The sequence below is a fragment of the Candoia aspera genome, chromosome 1 (assembly GCF_035149785.1).
Source record: "Candoia aspera isolate rCanAsp1 chromosome 1, rCanAsp1.hap2, whole genome shotgun sequence".
Classification (NCBI taxonomy): domain Eukaryota; kingdom Metazoa; phylum Chordata; class Lepidosauria; order Squamata; family Boidae; genus Candoia; species Candoia aspera.
In genome coordinates, this window is record NC_086153.1 from 221078769 (window position 1) to 221098021 (window position 19253).

At 37.8% G+C, this 19253-nt stretch overlaps 1 protein-coding gene across 1 annotated transcript in view; it reads right to left on the reverse strand.

Moving 5' to 3' along the window:
- EPB41L5 (erythrocyte membrane protein band 4.1 like 5) overlaps window positions 1–19253 on the reverse strand; it is a 67206-nt gene that overhangs the window by 17891 nt on the left and 30062 nt on the right. The window contains exons 8-16 of the mRNA XM_063288808.1: window positions 17491–17611; window positions 16667–16754; window positions 15656–15744; window positions 14589–14658; window positions 10216–10385; window positions 9397–9503; window positions 8920–8947; window positions 8295–8337; window positions 7472–7578 (exon numbers count right to left, since the gene is read on the reverse strand). Coding sequence (XP_063144878.1) covers window positions 7472–7578; window positions 8295–8337; window positions 8920–8947; window positions 9397–9503; window positions 10216–10385; window positions 14589–14658; window positions 15656–15744; window positions 16667–16754; window positions 17491–17611 — 823 coding nt within the window. The remainder of the gene's footprint in view (window positions 1–7471; window positions 7579–8294; window positions 8338–8919; window positions 8948–9396; window positions 9504–10215; window positions 10386–14588; window positions 14659–15655; window positions 15745–16666; window positions 16755–17490; window positions 17612–19253) is intronic.

Below are 19253 nucleotides of genomic sequence, written 5' to 3' on the forward strand. Positions count from 1 at the left end.
ATATTTCAAAATGAGATGATTTCTGCAAAACAGTATGTAGTACCCCACATATATATTAGATACAAGTCTTCAAATTTCCAACTATTGAGAGAACTGCAGTCCAACACATCTGGTGGAAAACAAGTTAGGGATAAATATAAAAAGAAAATGATGCATCTAACACTGATCAGAAGTGAACATCTCACCCTGATCAGGAGGGAAGCACCTTTTTAATGATGCAATTTTACTTCAGAATACAATGAAAAAATGAAGGATGAGCATTGTCTCGCTCAGTTATCAGCTCAATACTGTAAGTGAGCATTGATTTTGTAGTTGATGTAATCTTAGCTAGTATGCTTGAGCATAAAAGAATCAATCCCACAGGGATATACTGTATAGGCCAGCAGCATTACCCCAATAAGAATACAGTACAGGCAACTTTGTAAGGTTATTTGAATAAACCTTTTACTGTTTAATTGACTTTTTCAATAAAACAAAGCGTCTCAGAAAGATATGTTCAAACACCATACTTTGCATTCCTTCAGATTTCTTTGAAAGTATTTTAATATAAAAAGCATAATTTTATAACATTGTCAATAGGCACATCATCAAAAGTGCAGGAGAACCAAATAGAACATTTTTTTATCTGCCAGAACATTTTTTTATCTGCCATCTCCTGGCTCTCTTCCAAAAACAAGAAACAATTGTATGATAAGAACCATTAAATCATCATTGGTGTCTTTATACTTGGAGAACAAATTATTGGTTTTCATAGATTGAATCAGCAGCTTTGTTATAAACAAGGAGTCCATTTCATCTTTACCCACCTCTTCCCCATTAAGAAATGCATGTACAGATCCTTTTTCTTCAATGCAAAACCACTAGTGGGACAGCTTCTATGTTTTAAAAGAAACATCTGTGCTGTTCATTCGTGTTCAGGTATTTTGGCATATGGGATTATCTCTTAAAGATCAAGCCCTTCAAAGCATTAATGATTTCAGAGGACAGTCAAGACTTCCTTAAGATCAAAAGTCCTACAGGTCAGTCATAGTGGTTTGGAAACCAGAACCATAAGCCTGTCTGTACATTCCTGCATTCTTCACATTGCGTTCACGGACAAAGTCATTGCAGTGTCTATCCACTGAGTGGGCCGAGGGCGTGGACATGTTCCATGCACTTCCACCACGTTGACAGCAGTCACGAGCATCGTGGGGCCTAGATTGTTTTGGGAATGGGATGGGGCACAATTAGTATCTAGGTATGAATGGAGAGAATGGAAGGTGGAAGATGCAGTTGAGGAAGTATCAAGCTAGCAAGAGCAAACTTCTTGAACAGCAAGCACAGATCAGGAAATGGACTGAAAATTTAAACCCTTCATGCTGCTATCAGGCTGTGCTGGCTTTAAAGTAATCTATACAAGATTTAACTTAGAATACTTCTCTCTTTTCATCTAGCACTTTCTCCACCCAACAAATAAAATAATAAATTGATATGTAACTTCCTCCATGTCTTATCACATTCTGCACTTGCAGCTTATAAAGTTAGTGCCTATTTCCCTTGTCTATAAACACAGCAACATACTTGCTGTGGGCAGCAAGTATTCCCCAGCTGTCGGTAAACTATAATCTCAGCATTTCTCACCATTGAACAAGCTGGCTAGAACCCCTGGGAGTTAAAGTTCAGCTTCAGCACTCATGGACAAAAGCAAGTGCCTTATAGATATAGCAGCAATGAAACATTTAAATTACATGATAAAATGTTTAGGATTTACAGACTACTATTAACAGAATAACTATGAACAGTTTAAAAAACACACATTATTTTGAGCCTAAAGCAAGGACAGAAAATAAAGCAGTTCAACATAAAGACTGTGGTTATATTCAGTGAAGTATAAGATCCAAGAACTTCATGCACAACATGCTATTTAGAATGCACTGTTGTGGATCTTGCCTGCTGAACATGGCTTCTTCCATTTTACAGTGCCCAAAGTCCATTTCAGGAGCATGCAAAATTAAATTTCCAGAGCTGAGTCAACCAGATAGACACGATGGTATGTATATTTCACCTATGGTGTTTCTCGCTCCCGTGTAATAAAATAAGCCTTGTTGCCTGGCAGAAGTAAGTATGCTGTACTTTAAAGCACAAGGCTATTGAAGACTTGCCAGTTCTTACTGATTAGTGGACTTGGAGGGTATGATTAGCTACGCTAATGACATTTAGATCAAAAAGAGGCAGGACTGGGAGCTTTTCTTCAGCTTCCAATTTACTCTTCTCTTTTGTAACCTGATATCTGCATGAGAAACTTAACTGGAGTAGCTCTGCCAAGCGATATTAAGCATTTTGTATGTTCAGAATGAGGATTTCTCTAGAAACAAGGTAATTACAGTATCCAATACGTAGACCCTTAAGGGACCCTGACCCTTAATATTATCACATGATCAAATGGACCTTTTAGTTACATATAAAATTATATTTTTTTATGTTTCCAATTTCAAGTTGTACAATTTTCTAAATTTAAAAAATTGTATTTTAAAACTAAGTGTATTAATATGTCTATTGATCTGAGCCTTTATGAGGTTCTAACCACTAACATTTTATAAATGGAACTGAACAAATGTTTCAATCTGGGTGCCTAATATGTAACCAAGAGAGATCTCCCTTATCACCCACCAGACTCCTTGAAATTCCTGATTTTTCAGTTACATTTTAATTAGCAACATTCTTTATTATTGTTTTAGACCGGAATATATATATTTTAATTCAAAAAATTAAGTTGGGAGTTCGCATTTACTCTTGAAAATAAGTGGTTGTGCATCCTGTAGAGTGTCTACTGGGGTTCAGTATGCTGTAGCTCGGTGTTTCTCAATCTTGGCAACTTTAAGATGTGTGGACTTCAACTCCCAGAATTCCCTAGACACCCATGCTGCCTGGGGAATTCTGGGAGTTGATGTCCACACATCTCAAAGTTGCCAGGACTAAGAAACCCTGCTCTAGCTGATATGTACATCTGCCTGTGGGGGTTTGAGCATCTGTTTTGCCTTGGATGTGCCTTGTGTGAGTTCCTTGGAGTTATCACCACTCTGTATTCTTACTGTACTTTGTACAGTACTCTCTGGAACTGGCACTCAAACCTCACTTTTTCTTGTAGTCACATTCTTGGGAAGTTATCTTAGAATCTCATCAGTTTTGTTTTTATAAAATTGATATTGGAACAGAAACTGTAAATTAAAAATAATGGTATTACAGGTAGTCCTCATTTAGCAATCGCCTCATTTAGTGACCATTCACAGTTATGACATTGATGAAAAAGTAACTTTGCAACTAATCCTTGCATATACGACCTTCACAGGTCTGTAAAGCAAAGGAAAGCTGAAGTAAGATCGTAACACAGTTGTGGTTTCACTTAGCGACCACTTCGCTTAACAACCAAATTGCCGGTCCCAATTGTGCCTGCTAAACGAGGGCTGTAGTTTGGTCCTCAGTCCCCACCTTTGTCTTGGGAAAATTATGTTCTTGGGTAGGTAAAGGTAAAGGTTTCCCTTGACGTAAAGTCCAGTCGTGTCCGACTCTAGGGGGCGGTGCTCATCTCCGTTTCAAAGCCTTGGAGCCGGCGTTGTCCATAGGACACTTCCGGGTCATGTGGCCAGCATGACTCACGGAACGCCGTTACCTTCCCGCCGAAGCGGTACCAATTAATCTACTCACATTTGCATGTTTTCGAACTGCTTGGTGTGCAGGAGCTGGGACGAGCAACGGGAGCTCACCCCGCCGCGCGGTTTCGAACCGCCGACCTTCCGATCGACAGCTCAGCGGTTTAACCCGCAGCGCCACCGCGTCCCTCCTATGTTCTTGGGTAAATTACTATTATTGTCCTTACTCATGACAATTATTTTTACTTTCATTTACTTACAGTCTGATAAACAGATATTTTGTCACTACTCATACAAAATATGACAACTATTCTTGGAAAGGACGCTTCCCTGGTAAAGCTCAGGATGGCCCATAACACTCAAAATCCCAACTTTCCAAAATGTTCAAAAATTAGTGACCACTAGTTAAGAGTATTCAAAGGAAGTAGAAAAATTAATTAGGGTTGCAAAGAAATGACTATTATGATCTCTTATATTTAAACTTCACACACTCTGCTAAGCCATGAATGGTTTGTTTTGTTTTATTATAATGTATAAAGTACTGTGATTTTTAGACTATGTTTATGGCTTACCATTTTGTGTAAATCAGGCAACATCTGGAATCCCTCAGTTACAACTGTTGGGTTTATATTAGTCTTAGCCATAATTATATTTTAGTAATCCACAACCTTAGTTCTGCTGTAGGTTGGGGAAATGTTTCAAATATTTTTTCCATGGTAGGAAGAAGAGGTTCAAATTTAAGTATGCTAAATAAGTCACTGACGCTGTTTTTCATAAAAATGAGAGATCTGATAAATGCCAAGTATCAGTAAGGTTAAATTCAGAAAATCTATGTTATACCACAGTGTACAAACAGGCAGCATACAAAACCAGAATACGGCCATCAAAATAATGTAGATTAAAATGCATGCAGAATGTGAAGGCAAATGCTTAGGCACCGAAAAGTAGTCTTCTTTAGAAACGATTTTAATCAAGTTCACACTTGTTTTATTTATGTTAAGGATCTGGTTCTTTGTGGTATTAATTCATATGTCACCAAGAGAACATTTATTTTATGAGAAGTTGATGATCATGGCTGTCAATAAAACATCAACTGTGTTTTGAAACAGTAGGACAATTGCTAATCAACTGTTTAAGCTTTTCTTAAATGTAAATAAAGTAGGTTGGCAGGTATTCAAAATAGACTGTACATCAATCTTTCTTCAGATTCCAGGTAACTATTATTCTGAATCTTTTTCAGAATAAATGGCATATGCAGAAATACAGATGATAACTCTTCTGCTAAACTCATATCTTGCCTGTTCCTATGTAGCTCCACTGGCTTCTTCCATCACCAAAACAGCAGAATATGCCAACATTTAAATGTGGATTTTGGAAGACAAAGGCTGGGTTTAGGTTTTGGCTGTTTCTTGGGAAAACAAATTAACCTCAAAAAGCTGGTAGCATGAAATGTACAGCCAATGTTACAGCTTACAAAGAACATACTTTTCTTTGCAAAGAATAGGCTGGGGAAAAGATAGATTTTTATGTGAACTTTCTGAAATAGTAATGCAATACACATTTTTAATAGCTCTGCAGCATTTTAGTTCAAATACTGGAAGTGTTGAGCATAACTTCAAGATTCTAGCAATACAAAGAACCATTCCTCTAATAAATTGATACTTACCCCGTTAAATTGGTTTGAAGTATTATACTCTTCATAGCACTGTATTTGGAAAAAGTTCTCTAAAGAAGACTGATCATAAAAGAGTGGAGAGCAAAACCAAAGCCAAATCATGGTAACGGCCCAATTAAAAGAGGTAGGAAGCTGATGCAGGGAAGCCCTTGTAGGTAGTACGAAGACATTCAGGTCACTCTCCACCAAGCAGGCATCCATTCCATCAATGCATTCTGCTTAACCTCATTCCAAATTTTACAACTCAGCACACTTGACCGACTGTACAGCTCCAAACATATCTCTACTGCTTTCCCTTCCCCCACTGAACACAGCAACCCAGCCTGTTAGAATGGACATGTATACCATATAGGTTTATTAAAATGTATGCCTATGATGAATTAATCCATTCTGTCACACAATAAAAGGGAACCGGCATACTTTTCTATCAAGGTAATGAAGGGTCACTTTGCACATTATACACTGGTCTCCTATAGCAGCATTACGTTTTGAACACCGGACTCATCTATACTTTCAAAGAAAACTCAAGTGCCCAGTGTCAACAGGGTTGGGAAAACACAGCCAATGTTTTATGTGGCGTGCACAGGCCTGTTATACCGTAGGCTGTTCTTTGAATCATCAAGTCCAGAACGTATCATTAGAAAAGGGTAGCATAAACAGGGTGTGCTGGAAGAGGAGCACTGTTCTATCTGACGCTCCCACTGCAACTTGTAAAGCTCATTTCTAGAATAGTGGTTTTCTGTAGGGAGGCAAGTAATAGGGTGCAGGCCATATGCACACCACATATACCTGTTTTCCAGATATTCACAGAGTGGGAAGTCACAACTGGCACTGGCTTCTTGACACTTTTACAGATAATGGAAGTAACAATAAAGACAGTACATTCATGTTATATTCATGGAGGGAATGTACAGGGGACGTACTTATGTGTGGGTATGTGTTTGTGTGTATGCATGTATATGTCTGTGTGTGTGTGTGTGTGTGTGTGTGTGAGAGAGAGAGAGAGAGAGAGAGTGAAAAGGAAGCAAAATAAACTTTACTGAAAGTCACAATTCATAGCACAATTCCAAGTGTGCAGGTTTTTAACCACACTCTTATTTTTCTCAGGCATGATATGAGCTTGAGGCTGTATAAAACTATAAAAGCACAGCTAGAGCTGTTTGGAGCTGGAGTCTTAAGAATACAGGCAAGGATCAATAAACATGAGCACAGCAGTTATACTGAGCTTATACAAGAAAGGCAGTCATACCGGTAAGACAAACAAGAATAAGAATAAATAAATAACACCACCTGACACCACCACCATGGGAAGGAAGAAATTGATTGATCAAGATCTTAGAGAAAAACTTCCAATTTCAGACACTGGATAAATCAAGGGCAAAAAGAAAAGAGAAAGCATCTTATTGATTAAGCTTTTGTTTGCAGCTGAGAAAACAGCTTCAGATATAAAATTAAGGTCCAGACCATTTTGAAGTCAACAGGCAGAACCGCTAGATCTGCATTAGACAATTTTCTGTGAATCAGCATTTGGTATCACACATTATTTAAATTTATATTTTCCATATACCTGCATGTGGTTTAAAACAAGAGTAAGTCAAGTTGTAATCATAAACAGAACAGACCCGCTTAAGATAACTTTAAGTCAAGGTGTCTGCAATACTGTAATGTGCTTTATAAAGAAAAGAAAAGTCAAAAGGAAGTCCATTCTCTTGAGACAGAATGGATAGCTAAGGATTGGACCATCAAGAAATGGTAATTTAAGCCCAACTCAAGCTCTTACGTGCAGTTGTTACTGTGCACAAATTCCTCTTGATCACTATGGAACCTATGCTGCTGATCAGTTAGCTAGCTTTATAGTATTTTACAATGAAAACAAGATAGGATGAGAAGTACGGCTTCTACATACACCGCTTAGTGTTGAGCACTCACTGCTGTGACTACTACCCTGGATGGTACTGCAGAACTACTTTTTTTTCTTCAATCTTCTCTGCAGCAAGAACATTTATCTTGAGTGCTGGCTTGCTGCCAATCTCAAACCTCAATTTTATTTTTCTGATGACACAATATAAGCAGTGTCCAAAATCAATCATGCAAAAGATATCTGAAGTGACCAGTAATAACTGTTCTTTCCCAATATAGAAAAAGATGAGAGATGAGAGTAGCATACCATTTCTTATCCTGTTGGCTTGTTCCAGAATGCCGGGGAAGATTTTCTATTTCAACTAAGACTGGACCAGAAGGAACTGCTGCTACGGAAGGCATTGTACTCCAGTTCTGGAAAGACAAAAGGTAAAGATGTTTTAAGCTAGCAGACTTTACAACAAAACCTTGAGTTAATGGACCATTCAGGGTGAGGGGGGTGTCGATTGTTTCTGAATGTCTGCAAGTACAAATATTGTTGCAAATGGCATAATGTACATCATTTGCATAATAATATCAAAAAGCGCACATTGTAAATCTCTGTGAATAAAACAAATCTAACAGGGTTTTTTAGTACCTTCTGATACGGTCTGTTTTTTGGCTTGTTTTTTCATGCCACAGATGTGTCTCCTACTTTGGGAGAGAGATCTCCATATGGAAAGTTGGTCCACGGCATCCAAATCCAGTAAATGGGACTCTATTAAACTGAAGTTTCACCCCGCTTTAAAAAGCACGCTATTCCTACAGACTCAATGAACGAAGAGAATTTTCCAAGAACGGATATTGTCTCAGAACAAAAAGCATCCAATACTCAAGGGACACAACATTTGCCCTACTTCAGCAGTATCTGAAGACATTAGCAGTACGTTTGCCTTTACCATTTAGCTCTCTGTCCAAGAAAACAGATGAAGAAAAAGCTATTTCAGTCCATGAGTGTTTGTTTTAAATTGAACTCCTAAAGGCATGTTCACCAAATGTGCCCACATGATACCTAGTAGCTATAGCATACAGAAACTATAACTTAATTTTGAAGCCTACCATAGTTAAGTAAACTTTTTAGACAGACTTACTTGCTGTGGTCTGTTATTGCGACTGAAAACATGATCTGGAAGGCTGAAAAAAAAATTCAAGAGTTTAATTTCCCAAAGACGGAACAGTTATCTGAAGATTTATCTGGTCTCAGATTCAAGATCAGGGTTAGGATTAGGGTGCTTCCTATTTCTAGAAGTATCCAAGGAGATCTTGGAAATATTTCAATTTCTGGATTTCTGCACTGATTGGATGACTGAATGTCTCCTTTCAACTCTATGATTCCAAGGCACTTCCAGGAGCAGTTTAATGGGAAACCAAGACTGCAGGATATAACACAGGTAGTTCTCCTAACAGCATCTTCCAATTTTTTCCCTCTCTAAATCACGTTCATTTATAATACATGAACATTCAAAGCCCCATGAGTTTAAAATGCTTGGATAGTTTCCTTTTTCCATTAAAATTCTTATGAAGATTCCTAAGCTGTTTTGAGATGGCAGATTTCAAAAAGTCCATCAGCATTAGGAATATTCCAAGAAAAGGTGACAGTGGCTAGGGGAAAAAAAGCATTTTCCACTCATAATTTCCTATGAAGGATTCCAAAAAGATAAATTCATGGAGTAAGATTAACTGTAGAAGACTAACATGAATAATTGAGTATCTTACCGAATTCCTTCAGATACACTAGGATTAGCTATAATAAAATACAAAACAAAACCATTATTGAGTTTGTACAATGTATCAAACAGGCCTTTTTTTGTAACAAAACCATTGCAAAATATTATGAGTGTTACTTTAAAAATATTAAAAACCTGAAATTCGGGGAAAAGTGACAATATACATTTTGTTGGATAGCATTATGTTATCTATTATCCTACCCAGGTATTGCCAACTAAGGAGATACAACTGAGGAAAGTATAATCTGTTAACAGTATTGTCATTAGTATTAGTGGCCATGATTCAAAAATTATGATAGCAGTTCCATAATCCGAGGAAGGATATGTCTTGTTTCTTCCAGCTAAACTACCTGGTAAATTGTTTCAAAACTGACATGGAGATCAGAAGTTAAAAGAAATTTTACTACTTTCTACTGAGGTAGCATGAGCGAAGAAAGCTGTGTTTTAAAAATAAAAACCTGGTTACCTCTCATTTGTAGTGTCCTCCTTGAGTATCGTTTACTAGGTCTTCTCTCAAAAGATGATGATCTTCTGGCTTTATTAGTCTTTGTAGTCTGGTATTCTGTTTTTCCACTAGATGAGGGACGCAATGAACAACAAGAAAAAAACATTTATCTAACTAAGTTGCTCCAACAGACAACACAGAATTATCCTTGCATGTATATTTAAGCCAGCCATGAATTACTACTAGATTCCATAACTATATTAAACCACAGAGCTTTAAAAATTATTCAGAAGTATTTTGGACCTCGCGCCAAGCATACAACCCCCATGCTATTTGTTAAAGTAGAAACTTTTTTTTTTTTCAGATTTACATGCCAGCTTGAAAAAAGTTGCTACCATGCCAGTCAGGCCAAAAAAATAATTTAAGTTCTGCAGCAAAATTAAAAGCAATTGCAGATGCTTGGGTTTGCACAGAATCACAGAGTTTGAAGGGATTAGTTAAATTACCTAATCCAGTCTAATGTAAGGTGCAGGAAATCACATTATAGCATCCCTGGCAAATGTCTATGCAGGTTTTGCTTGAAGGCGTCCAGGAAAAGCAAAACCACTGCCTCCCAAATCAGTTCTTTAAACTGTTAATCACATTTTTCTGTTCTCTATTAGTCTATTAGTTCTCTATTAGTCTTGTGTAAGATTCAATTCCAGAAAGGCAAAGATCTTAAAAAATTGCATATGCAATGTTTCTTTTCTGCCAGGAAGAATCTGCAGTAAGTCGCCAAGCACATTTATTTCCTTTCTGTTATTTGAGAAACAAGCAAAAGGGTAACCTCTATCTGCTAACCTGTATCTGAATCGGGACCCCAACCGAATGAAGCCTGATCGACTGGAGCCTTTTTGAACGGGTCCACGGAGGCGGAAGAAAGCATGATGTTCAACAGCACATTTCCACAAATGTTTGCAGGCCTTCGGATGATCCAGCCTAAAGACAAAAGTGTGCTCCTGCTCTTTACCCTTAAAGAAAGATAAACATCGCAGAAATGTTGTGGAATAGAAGGCACATAAACATTGACTTCACCACTTAAGGTGAGAATAATACCATTAATCGAAGAAAAAAGATGGCTTGTTCTAAACACATGTCCAGAGCAATTCAAGAGATCTCTGCTAACATTACAAAAGATTGAACAGAGTATTTACTGATTTAAGAACAATGTTCTCTTTGATATTTTATAAGACTGACAGTGCAACAGGTTCCTTTTGTTGTTTTGACACAGGATAAACTGAAGAGACAATGGATTCCCTTTTTTGTTGAGCAGCATGAACAAAAATAATTGCAATTGTTATGCTTTTTGTAGAATACTCATTGCTTTAAATGAACAACTGCCCAAATCATTTTAAAAATGCCAAGCTACCACAGTTTGAATAATTTGCTCAGCTCTGCTCGTATGGTCCAGCTATGTCATTGTTTTCAAAAAGGTGCGCTATAATTTGTGTGGACTTTCAATATACCAACTATAAGATTATTCAATATGCCCACTGTAAGTTTAGGTGAGCCTTTCGCTAGCTATGAGAAAAGTAGGGATTTTATTTGCAAAGCTGACTGAATTGTTAGGAGAAAAATTGTGTTTATCAAGTACTCTAAATTAATCTGGCACGTACAGTAAAAGCTTGACACAATCAAATAAAGTGCTTTTGTATTTTACTCAGAGGTTTAAACAACCTGATTAAACCATGCTCATTTAAACACTGGACTATCAGTATTTAACAGTTTGTTTTCCATGGCCAATTATCTAGTCTCATTACAATATCAGAACATGGTTTTGGTCACATCTGGAGCAACTGGTCTTTGACCACTCACTGGCATTTTATAATATGGATAACGATCCATCACACACTTTTATTACAGGGAGTTTGTTCCCTGCTGCACACATAGTTATAAACATTTTACAAAGAAATAATACAAAGCAATTTAAAATACTTCCAAACATATAAATACTGTCCTGTTCAGACTATGCACCAGACAGGTTCTCAATGAATATTCTTCAATGATTCAGTCTCAATATGCAAAACCTGGTTGAACAAGCTCAACTGTGCCACAGCAGGCAGGGAGCGAGCGAGCTTCCACTGGGGTTAGACTGGATGCAGTGGAACCAAGACTGGAGGCAACAGTTCTCGAACTGGAACAATACTGGAACAGCACTGGAACTGAACCACAGACTCACTGAATCTAAAAGCAGGACTACAAACAGCATACAGGGATGAGCTGAAGGCTTAAGCAGGACTCGAACTCGAAGCAAGGCTCGGCTCGGCTGGGGGTTCTGGATTAGACTGGTTACTCAGAACTGAAGATGTGAAGACAAGACTTGGAACTGGAGCAAGGCTGGACTTGGCTGGAAACCCCGGACTAGGCTAGATTCCCTGGACTGGAGACTTGGAGCAAGGCTTGGAACGTGGAATTAGGCTGGACTCGGCTGGTTGAACTGCGGTGGCCACGAACCCAGATCCTGAACAAGATAGGTGTGAAACTTCAAAACATGCTGGAGTCTGCAAAGCGCAATTACATAGAACTGCGGACAAGCGGCGGCATGAAAAATCTCTCAACTTGACTGCACTGTTGAGGAGAACACGGGTTTTCAAGGCTTGATGCAAAACACAGGCTACTGGACTTGGCTGACGCTGATTCCTCGATTGCAGCAGATGCAAAATCTGCTTCTTCAGAATGGAACTCGGACTCTGGTTCTTCTTCGACAGCAGATGCCAATTCCAATGCCGGTAGGATTCTTCTTCCAAAGCTGCAGGCTTAGAGGATCAGTTGCCCCTGGCAGCTCGCTCTCTGCACAGCTGCCTTTTATCCTGATCTTTGGCGCGCTTGAAGTCTCTTGCAGCCAATTGGGCTGCCTTCTCCTCCACGCACTTTTCAGCCCGTCTCTGGCGCGTGCTGATTGGTGTATTCAAATCCTCCTCTGGATCTCACCCAATCAGTGTTGTGGATTCTTCCCGCTCTGCTGAGTCATGCTGGAGTTTCATTTCTCCGATTCCAGCCTAGTAAGTTTCCAGTTCCTCCTCTGACTCAGAAATAGTTTCACTTTCTGAGTCAGAAGCAAGCTTGGTTCTGACAAATACCACCAGCTCATAAGCTGACTATAGTTAAGCTTAGCAATAGGATCCTACCTTTGTCCACAATGTAGAAGACAACTTTAATAAGCTTAGGAAGAAAAGCCAGAGGGTGCCTGCACCCATATGTTTGTTTTTATATCCTGCCTTCCCTCTTGAGAGCTCAGATTAGCATCCGTGGGGATTGCCCTAATTTTATCTGTATATCAATTCTATCAGATAGGTTGAGTTCAGACAGAGTGACTGGCCAAATATAACACAGCAAACTCTAGTTGAGTGAAGACTTTTTTCTGCATCTCTCCAATCCCAGTCCAAAACCTTAACCACTACACTATACAGGCTTTCTGCATCGCCATTTAGCCAGTGCTTATGGTTTAACATATTGTATCAGTGCAGACATAATGCAGCTATTCTGGATTTTCCAGGAAAACTGAATGAATCATTACTTCATATTATTTATTACGTCCTTTATGAAATAATCTTCCTAAGCACTGTACAGGTTAGTTTAAATAGTAAAATACAATACACTTGCACATTATAAAACAGATAAATATGCTGACCTAGTATAAAGTAAAACAAATATTAAACTAAAACATCAACAGGCATAACAGTTAAACCCCTGCTAAAGGAAATAAAGTAAATAATAACTACTTTAAAAACCTGAAATTTTTAAAATAAATACAGACGTGTGAATCACACACATGCTTCCTTTGAAAAATGTTCCAAGAACAAGTGGACAACACCAAAAATCCCTCTCTTGTCATCAGTCTCCAATCCTCAGAATGAGGCAATTATTTGAAAATGGTTTCTATGGATGAGCCTCAGATAGAGACAAATATGAGAACAAATGATCTGAGATCCTAATTCACAAAGTTTTGACTTTACACTGCAGAGCAGAAATTCTCCAGCACTACCTTCTGATAATGTTTGTCTAAGTAAAAGTGGAAAAGTAAAACTAATAAATAAAACTGCTCCATCCAACTGACAGTCACTCCAGAAAGATACTAGGATGGACTGTACTGAAAGTCACTGAAATGTCACATGGCATTTTCTGAAAGATTCAGTGATACCTAGTCCACTCACAAAAAGGAAAAAATTCTTCAGAAAAATAACAATTAAATTCACATGGAAGACACACCATCATTGCAATGACAAAATAGAACACGGCTTTCAGGTCAGCGTGACATGTGTTTCTTAGCTATTGCAAGGAATAAGGAATGTACTTGGATTTACCATAAAGTATTCTTCTGGTCACTGGACAATGAACCTGAACTACAGGATTAATTTCTGGTGAGAAGACAGAACCAAGAAGAATTTCCTTCCTCTTCTCCTACAAGGAAACCCACCTTCAAACCCCGTGGCCAGCTGAGATACAGAGACTAGGCCTCTTAAGATGGAGAAGCACCCCTTCCCCTGGCAGTGAAGGAAGTTATTTGTCCCGTTTTCCATTCAGAAGAGGGAGCTAACCTATAGTGATGGCTCCATTGATCTAGTGACCAAGAATACACACACTTTTGGCCTAACCTTAATGAGATTCAATAAAAATAAGTTTGATTTTAGAGACATTACGCCCTGTGGAATATTCTGTCCCCGGAGGTGAGACAGGCCCCTTCACTCCCAGCCCTCTGGAAGAACTTGAAAACCTGGTTCTGCCGCCTCGCCTGGGGTGGGAGGGGCACCAGTTCTACTTGGGGGTGACTAGTATCATAGATCTCTCCCCAGTGAATAAGATCTTCACCTCTTGGATTTCATATCTATTTTATCTTTATTTATTGGTCTCTTATCTTTATTTATTTATTTTATAAATTTATTCACCGCCCATCTCTCCCTGACGGGGGGACTCTGGGCGGCTTACAATAAAACAGGATTAAAATTCAAAACCATTACAATACAAAATACAGTAAAAATACAGATATAATAAAATCTACATGGCGAAAAGATCTTAATCCTTGAGTGTGTATGCAATTTATATGCTTTTAATTTTGATTTTATTGTAAACCGCCCAGAGTCCTCCTTTTGGGAGAGATGGGCGGTAATAGAAATTCGAAAAACAAACAAATAAATAAATATAGAAGACCAGATGAACAAGATATTTTCTTTTACCTGTTCATCGTCTTCAACCACCACCAGTGTTAATTTATTCTTTTTGAAGTCCAACCTAGTAATCTTTGGCCTGCAAAAGGAAAAATAGGTATATGTATTTTGACTACAATATATTCATAAAGAGAAAAAAAAATAAATTTGGAAAAATCTTTGTAACACCAAGAACAACAGACATTATCTTGCATAGCAAGTTTAAAAAAATCTTAGAATTACAATTATGCTTTAAATCTAAGTATCAATGTTAACTTTGATTAAAAGTTAACTATTAGATGTACTTATTTAAAAAAATTACACCATTTTATGTAAATAATAATGCCACAATTACCCTATATATTCCAGTTCTCCATAAGAATAGATCCAAGGAATATCTATTCTATCCAAATAAATGTGTCATACCTTCCTTATCTCTCAACAATTTTATCAATTCTACACAAACCAAATGAGGTGCAGCTAATCTCAGATGAATTTAATTTCTTTTTCTAAACATACAGGCCAATACTTCTTTCTCACTCAACCCAGTTATTTGATATGTTCCTAAGAGTCATCCCAGCTTTGTCATACAGAATACCAATACTTAACAGTGTTTTGTTATAAAGTTTACCAAAAGCCTTACCCAGAGCTAGACTACATAAACTCCAGAATAATGTATGCAAGTGGACTCCATGAAAATAACTTCACATTAGATACGGATATCATGCATTTCACTGCTGAAGAAATGCTCCCCTTCTCCTGCAGTTTCTACTACAAACTGCCTCTCATCTCCTCCTCCCCTCTATGGTTTCAAGTCTATTAGTTCTTATTTCTGTTGACTGACACATCAGAGCATTCTGTGTTTGTTAGCCTATTTACTGTTTGTATATTTAGGCTGTGTGTAGTGCTTTAGGAAGCACTGTAATTGCCTCCCACCCACCAGTCCCCATGCTTGACCAGGCATTTGATGCTACTGCATATCTTGAAGTCACTGTTCAAGCCTCCCCAAAGGTCTTATGATCCTGGCACAATGACTCTGGGACTGTTCAATTCCTCCTTGGCAGTCCATCCATAGATATATAGGTTATCCAGCTTACCAAAAGAACAATCCAATCTTGGTGTCTCCTTCAAATACAAGGACTCCTGTTGGTGTTAGTCCAAGGCTATAATCATTGCCATCTCTTGCCTAATAATGATTAAAATTAGGTTAAAATATTCCTTCAGGTATGATTTTATGCAGAACAGATTATCTTAATATAATTATTCTTTTATCGATTGTTACGATTTTGTAGCAAAATGAGCCACATATATCTAAATTAACACATGACCTACCAAGTGAACATTCTGTTCTACTAAACTCCCTGCTTCCCAAAAGAACATTTAGGGATGAACTGTACTTTTCATAATGTTTTATCTTTGTATTTTAAATTGTTTCATGGTTATTTACTAGAATGCTGTTACCACTGAAGACTTTACACAGCTACGCTGGAAAGAATGGAATTTTTGAAAAATGGGGGTGGGGAGGAAACAATGTAAATATTACTTCTACGGAGAGATTCTAGCTAGCTCTGTGATTTGTGCTTCCTTTAAAATTATTAATGTTAGGTTACCAGTTAGATTTTATTTCTTAGAAGAAAAACTCTATGGATTTCATCATATTTTCCATCAAAACACTAAAACATTAAATGTCAGTTTATACTAATATATTCATTGTGTGTGCTGTGGGAGCCATAAACGGGCTTTTAGTCACAGCCAATTGTGTTAAATGATCAGGCTGTACTGTTATCACCAACAACACTAATAATATTTCAAGATAGGTGGAATAATAAATCCCACCTTTTTTCTATTGGGGTACATTGGCAAGAGCCTTAATTGGCAATTGCATGGGTTTTCTCCTTTGTGCAACATTCCACCAAATCTATTCTGGAGAGTCTCCTACGATCCAGAGATTTGTGCTGGGCCTGTGGGACAGATAACTGATCTAGCAGTAGTATCATGTCATGACAGACAAACAGAATCAAGAACAATCCATTTTCTTACACCTGAATTGTGTTTTTGCAATGCTAACAATATAACCATTCCCCAAAAGACTGTAATCAGAATCTTACCTTTACTATATGCATGTCTACTCCATACATTTCAAGCCATTTTGCTTTGTTCAAATAGTTTGTTTCTGCCTGAGCCGGTGTTTGCCCCCTGAATAATATATGTAGTACAAAAATTACAGCAAAATAATAAAACCCTTACAGAGAAAACTGACTATATATAAGAGAAATTCAAAAGCACCTGGGACAAACTAAAGAGTACCAGTTCTAATTCAATTTTAAATATGTGCCAGGGCCATATATGCTTATTTTGTATGGAAATGTAACAACTGGAAAAGTATTGCACTGCAAAATTAAGCTGTGGAAGCCTATACAGGTATTCTGATAAATTCAGAGATGCTAAGCTTATGGACTGGTATTAAGAAGACACCAGATGGTTTTAAGATTTGTTGGTGTTTGCTCCTTAGAGAAATGTAAATTGAATAAGATTGGAAAACAGCTGCTTCTTTATCAGGCTTCTAAGTACAGAGAAAAACTACCCATTTCGGGAGACTTGGATTCTTGATCCCCGTCCTGGGGAGCCTCTGGTGAAAATTCAAAAGAAATTAAGGATAAAGCTAGTACATATACTACTGTGACATAAATGTTATCAAAAATACATTATATTCTGTGTAATTGTTTTAAATGCTATTTGAAATAATAATTAACTCACTATGGTCCCTCTTGTAGGGATCAACTACAGATCTACAAATTTTGAGGAAATCCCAGTTTAACCCAAAATACTCAGGAACATGCCATGATGGACAGAAAATAATGCATACAATTACAATTCACAGATTACATGGGAGGGACAAGTTGTGGACATTTACAATCCAGGACTTCGTTACCTGTATTCCTTCCACTTCTCAAAAATGGCCAGTTCCATCTCCTCAGTTTGGCTGGGTACAAATCTGAATTCCGACACTATCTCAGGGATGTGCTCAATAGGATCATAGTCCCCAAGTTCGGCTGCAAAGAGCAGGGTATCTCAGTCACTCACTCAATAAAAACAGTCTCTCTCATAAATTCATTGGAACTGTTAATATCCAAAATGCTCAAGTAATGGAATCTTTCACTTTCTAGAGGCTTAAAATTCTTTATTAACTTGTGGTGTTTTAGCTATCATGAAATGAAAGGCTTTTAGTGTTGATTTAAGGTCTCCTCCAATGTTGTGCAAGTGGAATTCTGCTTGCACAATGGGAATACTCCATACTCTTATTTCTCCTGTATACATCCCCCAAATCTGCTGAAAAGAGTAGAAAATCTGTTTAATCAGAGATGTCTCTTTCTCTTGAAGACACCCAGTGCTGCATGCAACCATAGTGTTTCACTACATGGTACACATACCAATGTATTTTCATGAATATATCAAAAAATACTTAATTATAACAGAATACCCCTACATAATTAAATCAAAATTTTGAATGTTGGTTGGTGTAAGCTGGTACCACAAGACCATCCTTGCATGTTAGCAGTGATATAGAAGCTCTGGACCACCACTTCTTAACAACTTTTCTGCAATACTGAGAATTATTGAGTTTGGCTACATAAACCTACATTTTATATTGCCTTCTTTTTCTTGCACATGGGCTTACTCTCCTCTCTGCTTAACTAGCTTATAGATGTAATGCAGTCAAACCTGACTTGGCTACACATAAATCTAATCAAATTAACTCAGGATAGTTTGTATGAAGAACAACAAAAGCAATAAAAGAACATATAGTGAGGTAGCTATATTCAAGTTAGTAGCAAATAAAGGAAACAGCAGCACAGATGTGATTTAAAAAGAAGTATAGTACACTTTTCTATCATATATAATTAATTGTGCAGGAAACAAAATCCACTCTTGCATTTAGTTGATTTCAGGAAGCACCTGCAAGTTTAAATATATTAAAAAGAATAAAGACAAAATCTTGCAAAAAATAAGAGGAAGGATTTGAGGGGTAACAGAAAGAAAGCAGCTTACTGAATAATTTAACTGATTTATACGATTTTGTGCAGGTACCAGGAAACAAAATGTTTCTACTTTGTATTTTTGATTCTAGGAAAAAAAAATACACACTCACACAAGCAATCCCTGAACATTTTTTTATTCCTAGACAGAAATGAGTATCCAATTATAAGTCAATTATCTACGATTAGAACTATCTAAACCCAGAAAGTATTCTAGCAGCACAAAAACCTCCAAAGCCTGCTGCCCATAAGCATTCCACTGAATAGTATAAATTAGGTAAAGGTAAAGGTTTCCCTTGACGTAAAGTCCAGTCGAGTCCGACTCTAGGGGGCGGTGCTCATCTCCGTTTCTAAGCCTTAGAGCCGGCGTTGTCCGTAGACACTTCCGGGTCATGTGGCCAGCATGACGACTCGGAACGCCGTTACCTTCCCGCTGAAGCGGTACCTATTGATCTACTCACACTTGCATGTTTTCGAACTGCTAGGTGAGCAGGAGCTGGGATTAACAACGGGAGCTCACCCCGCCGCGCGGTTTCGAACCGCCGACCTTCCGATCGGCAGCTCAGCGGTTTAACCCGCAGCGCCACCGCGTCCCACTAGTATAAATTAGTTCTGCCTAAATAAATTTTAAAAACTTAAAAATAGGATCAAGTTTTGC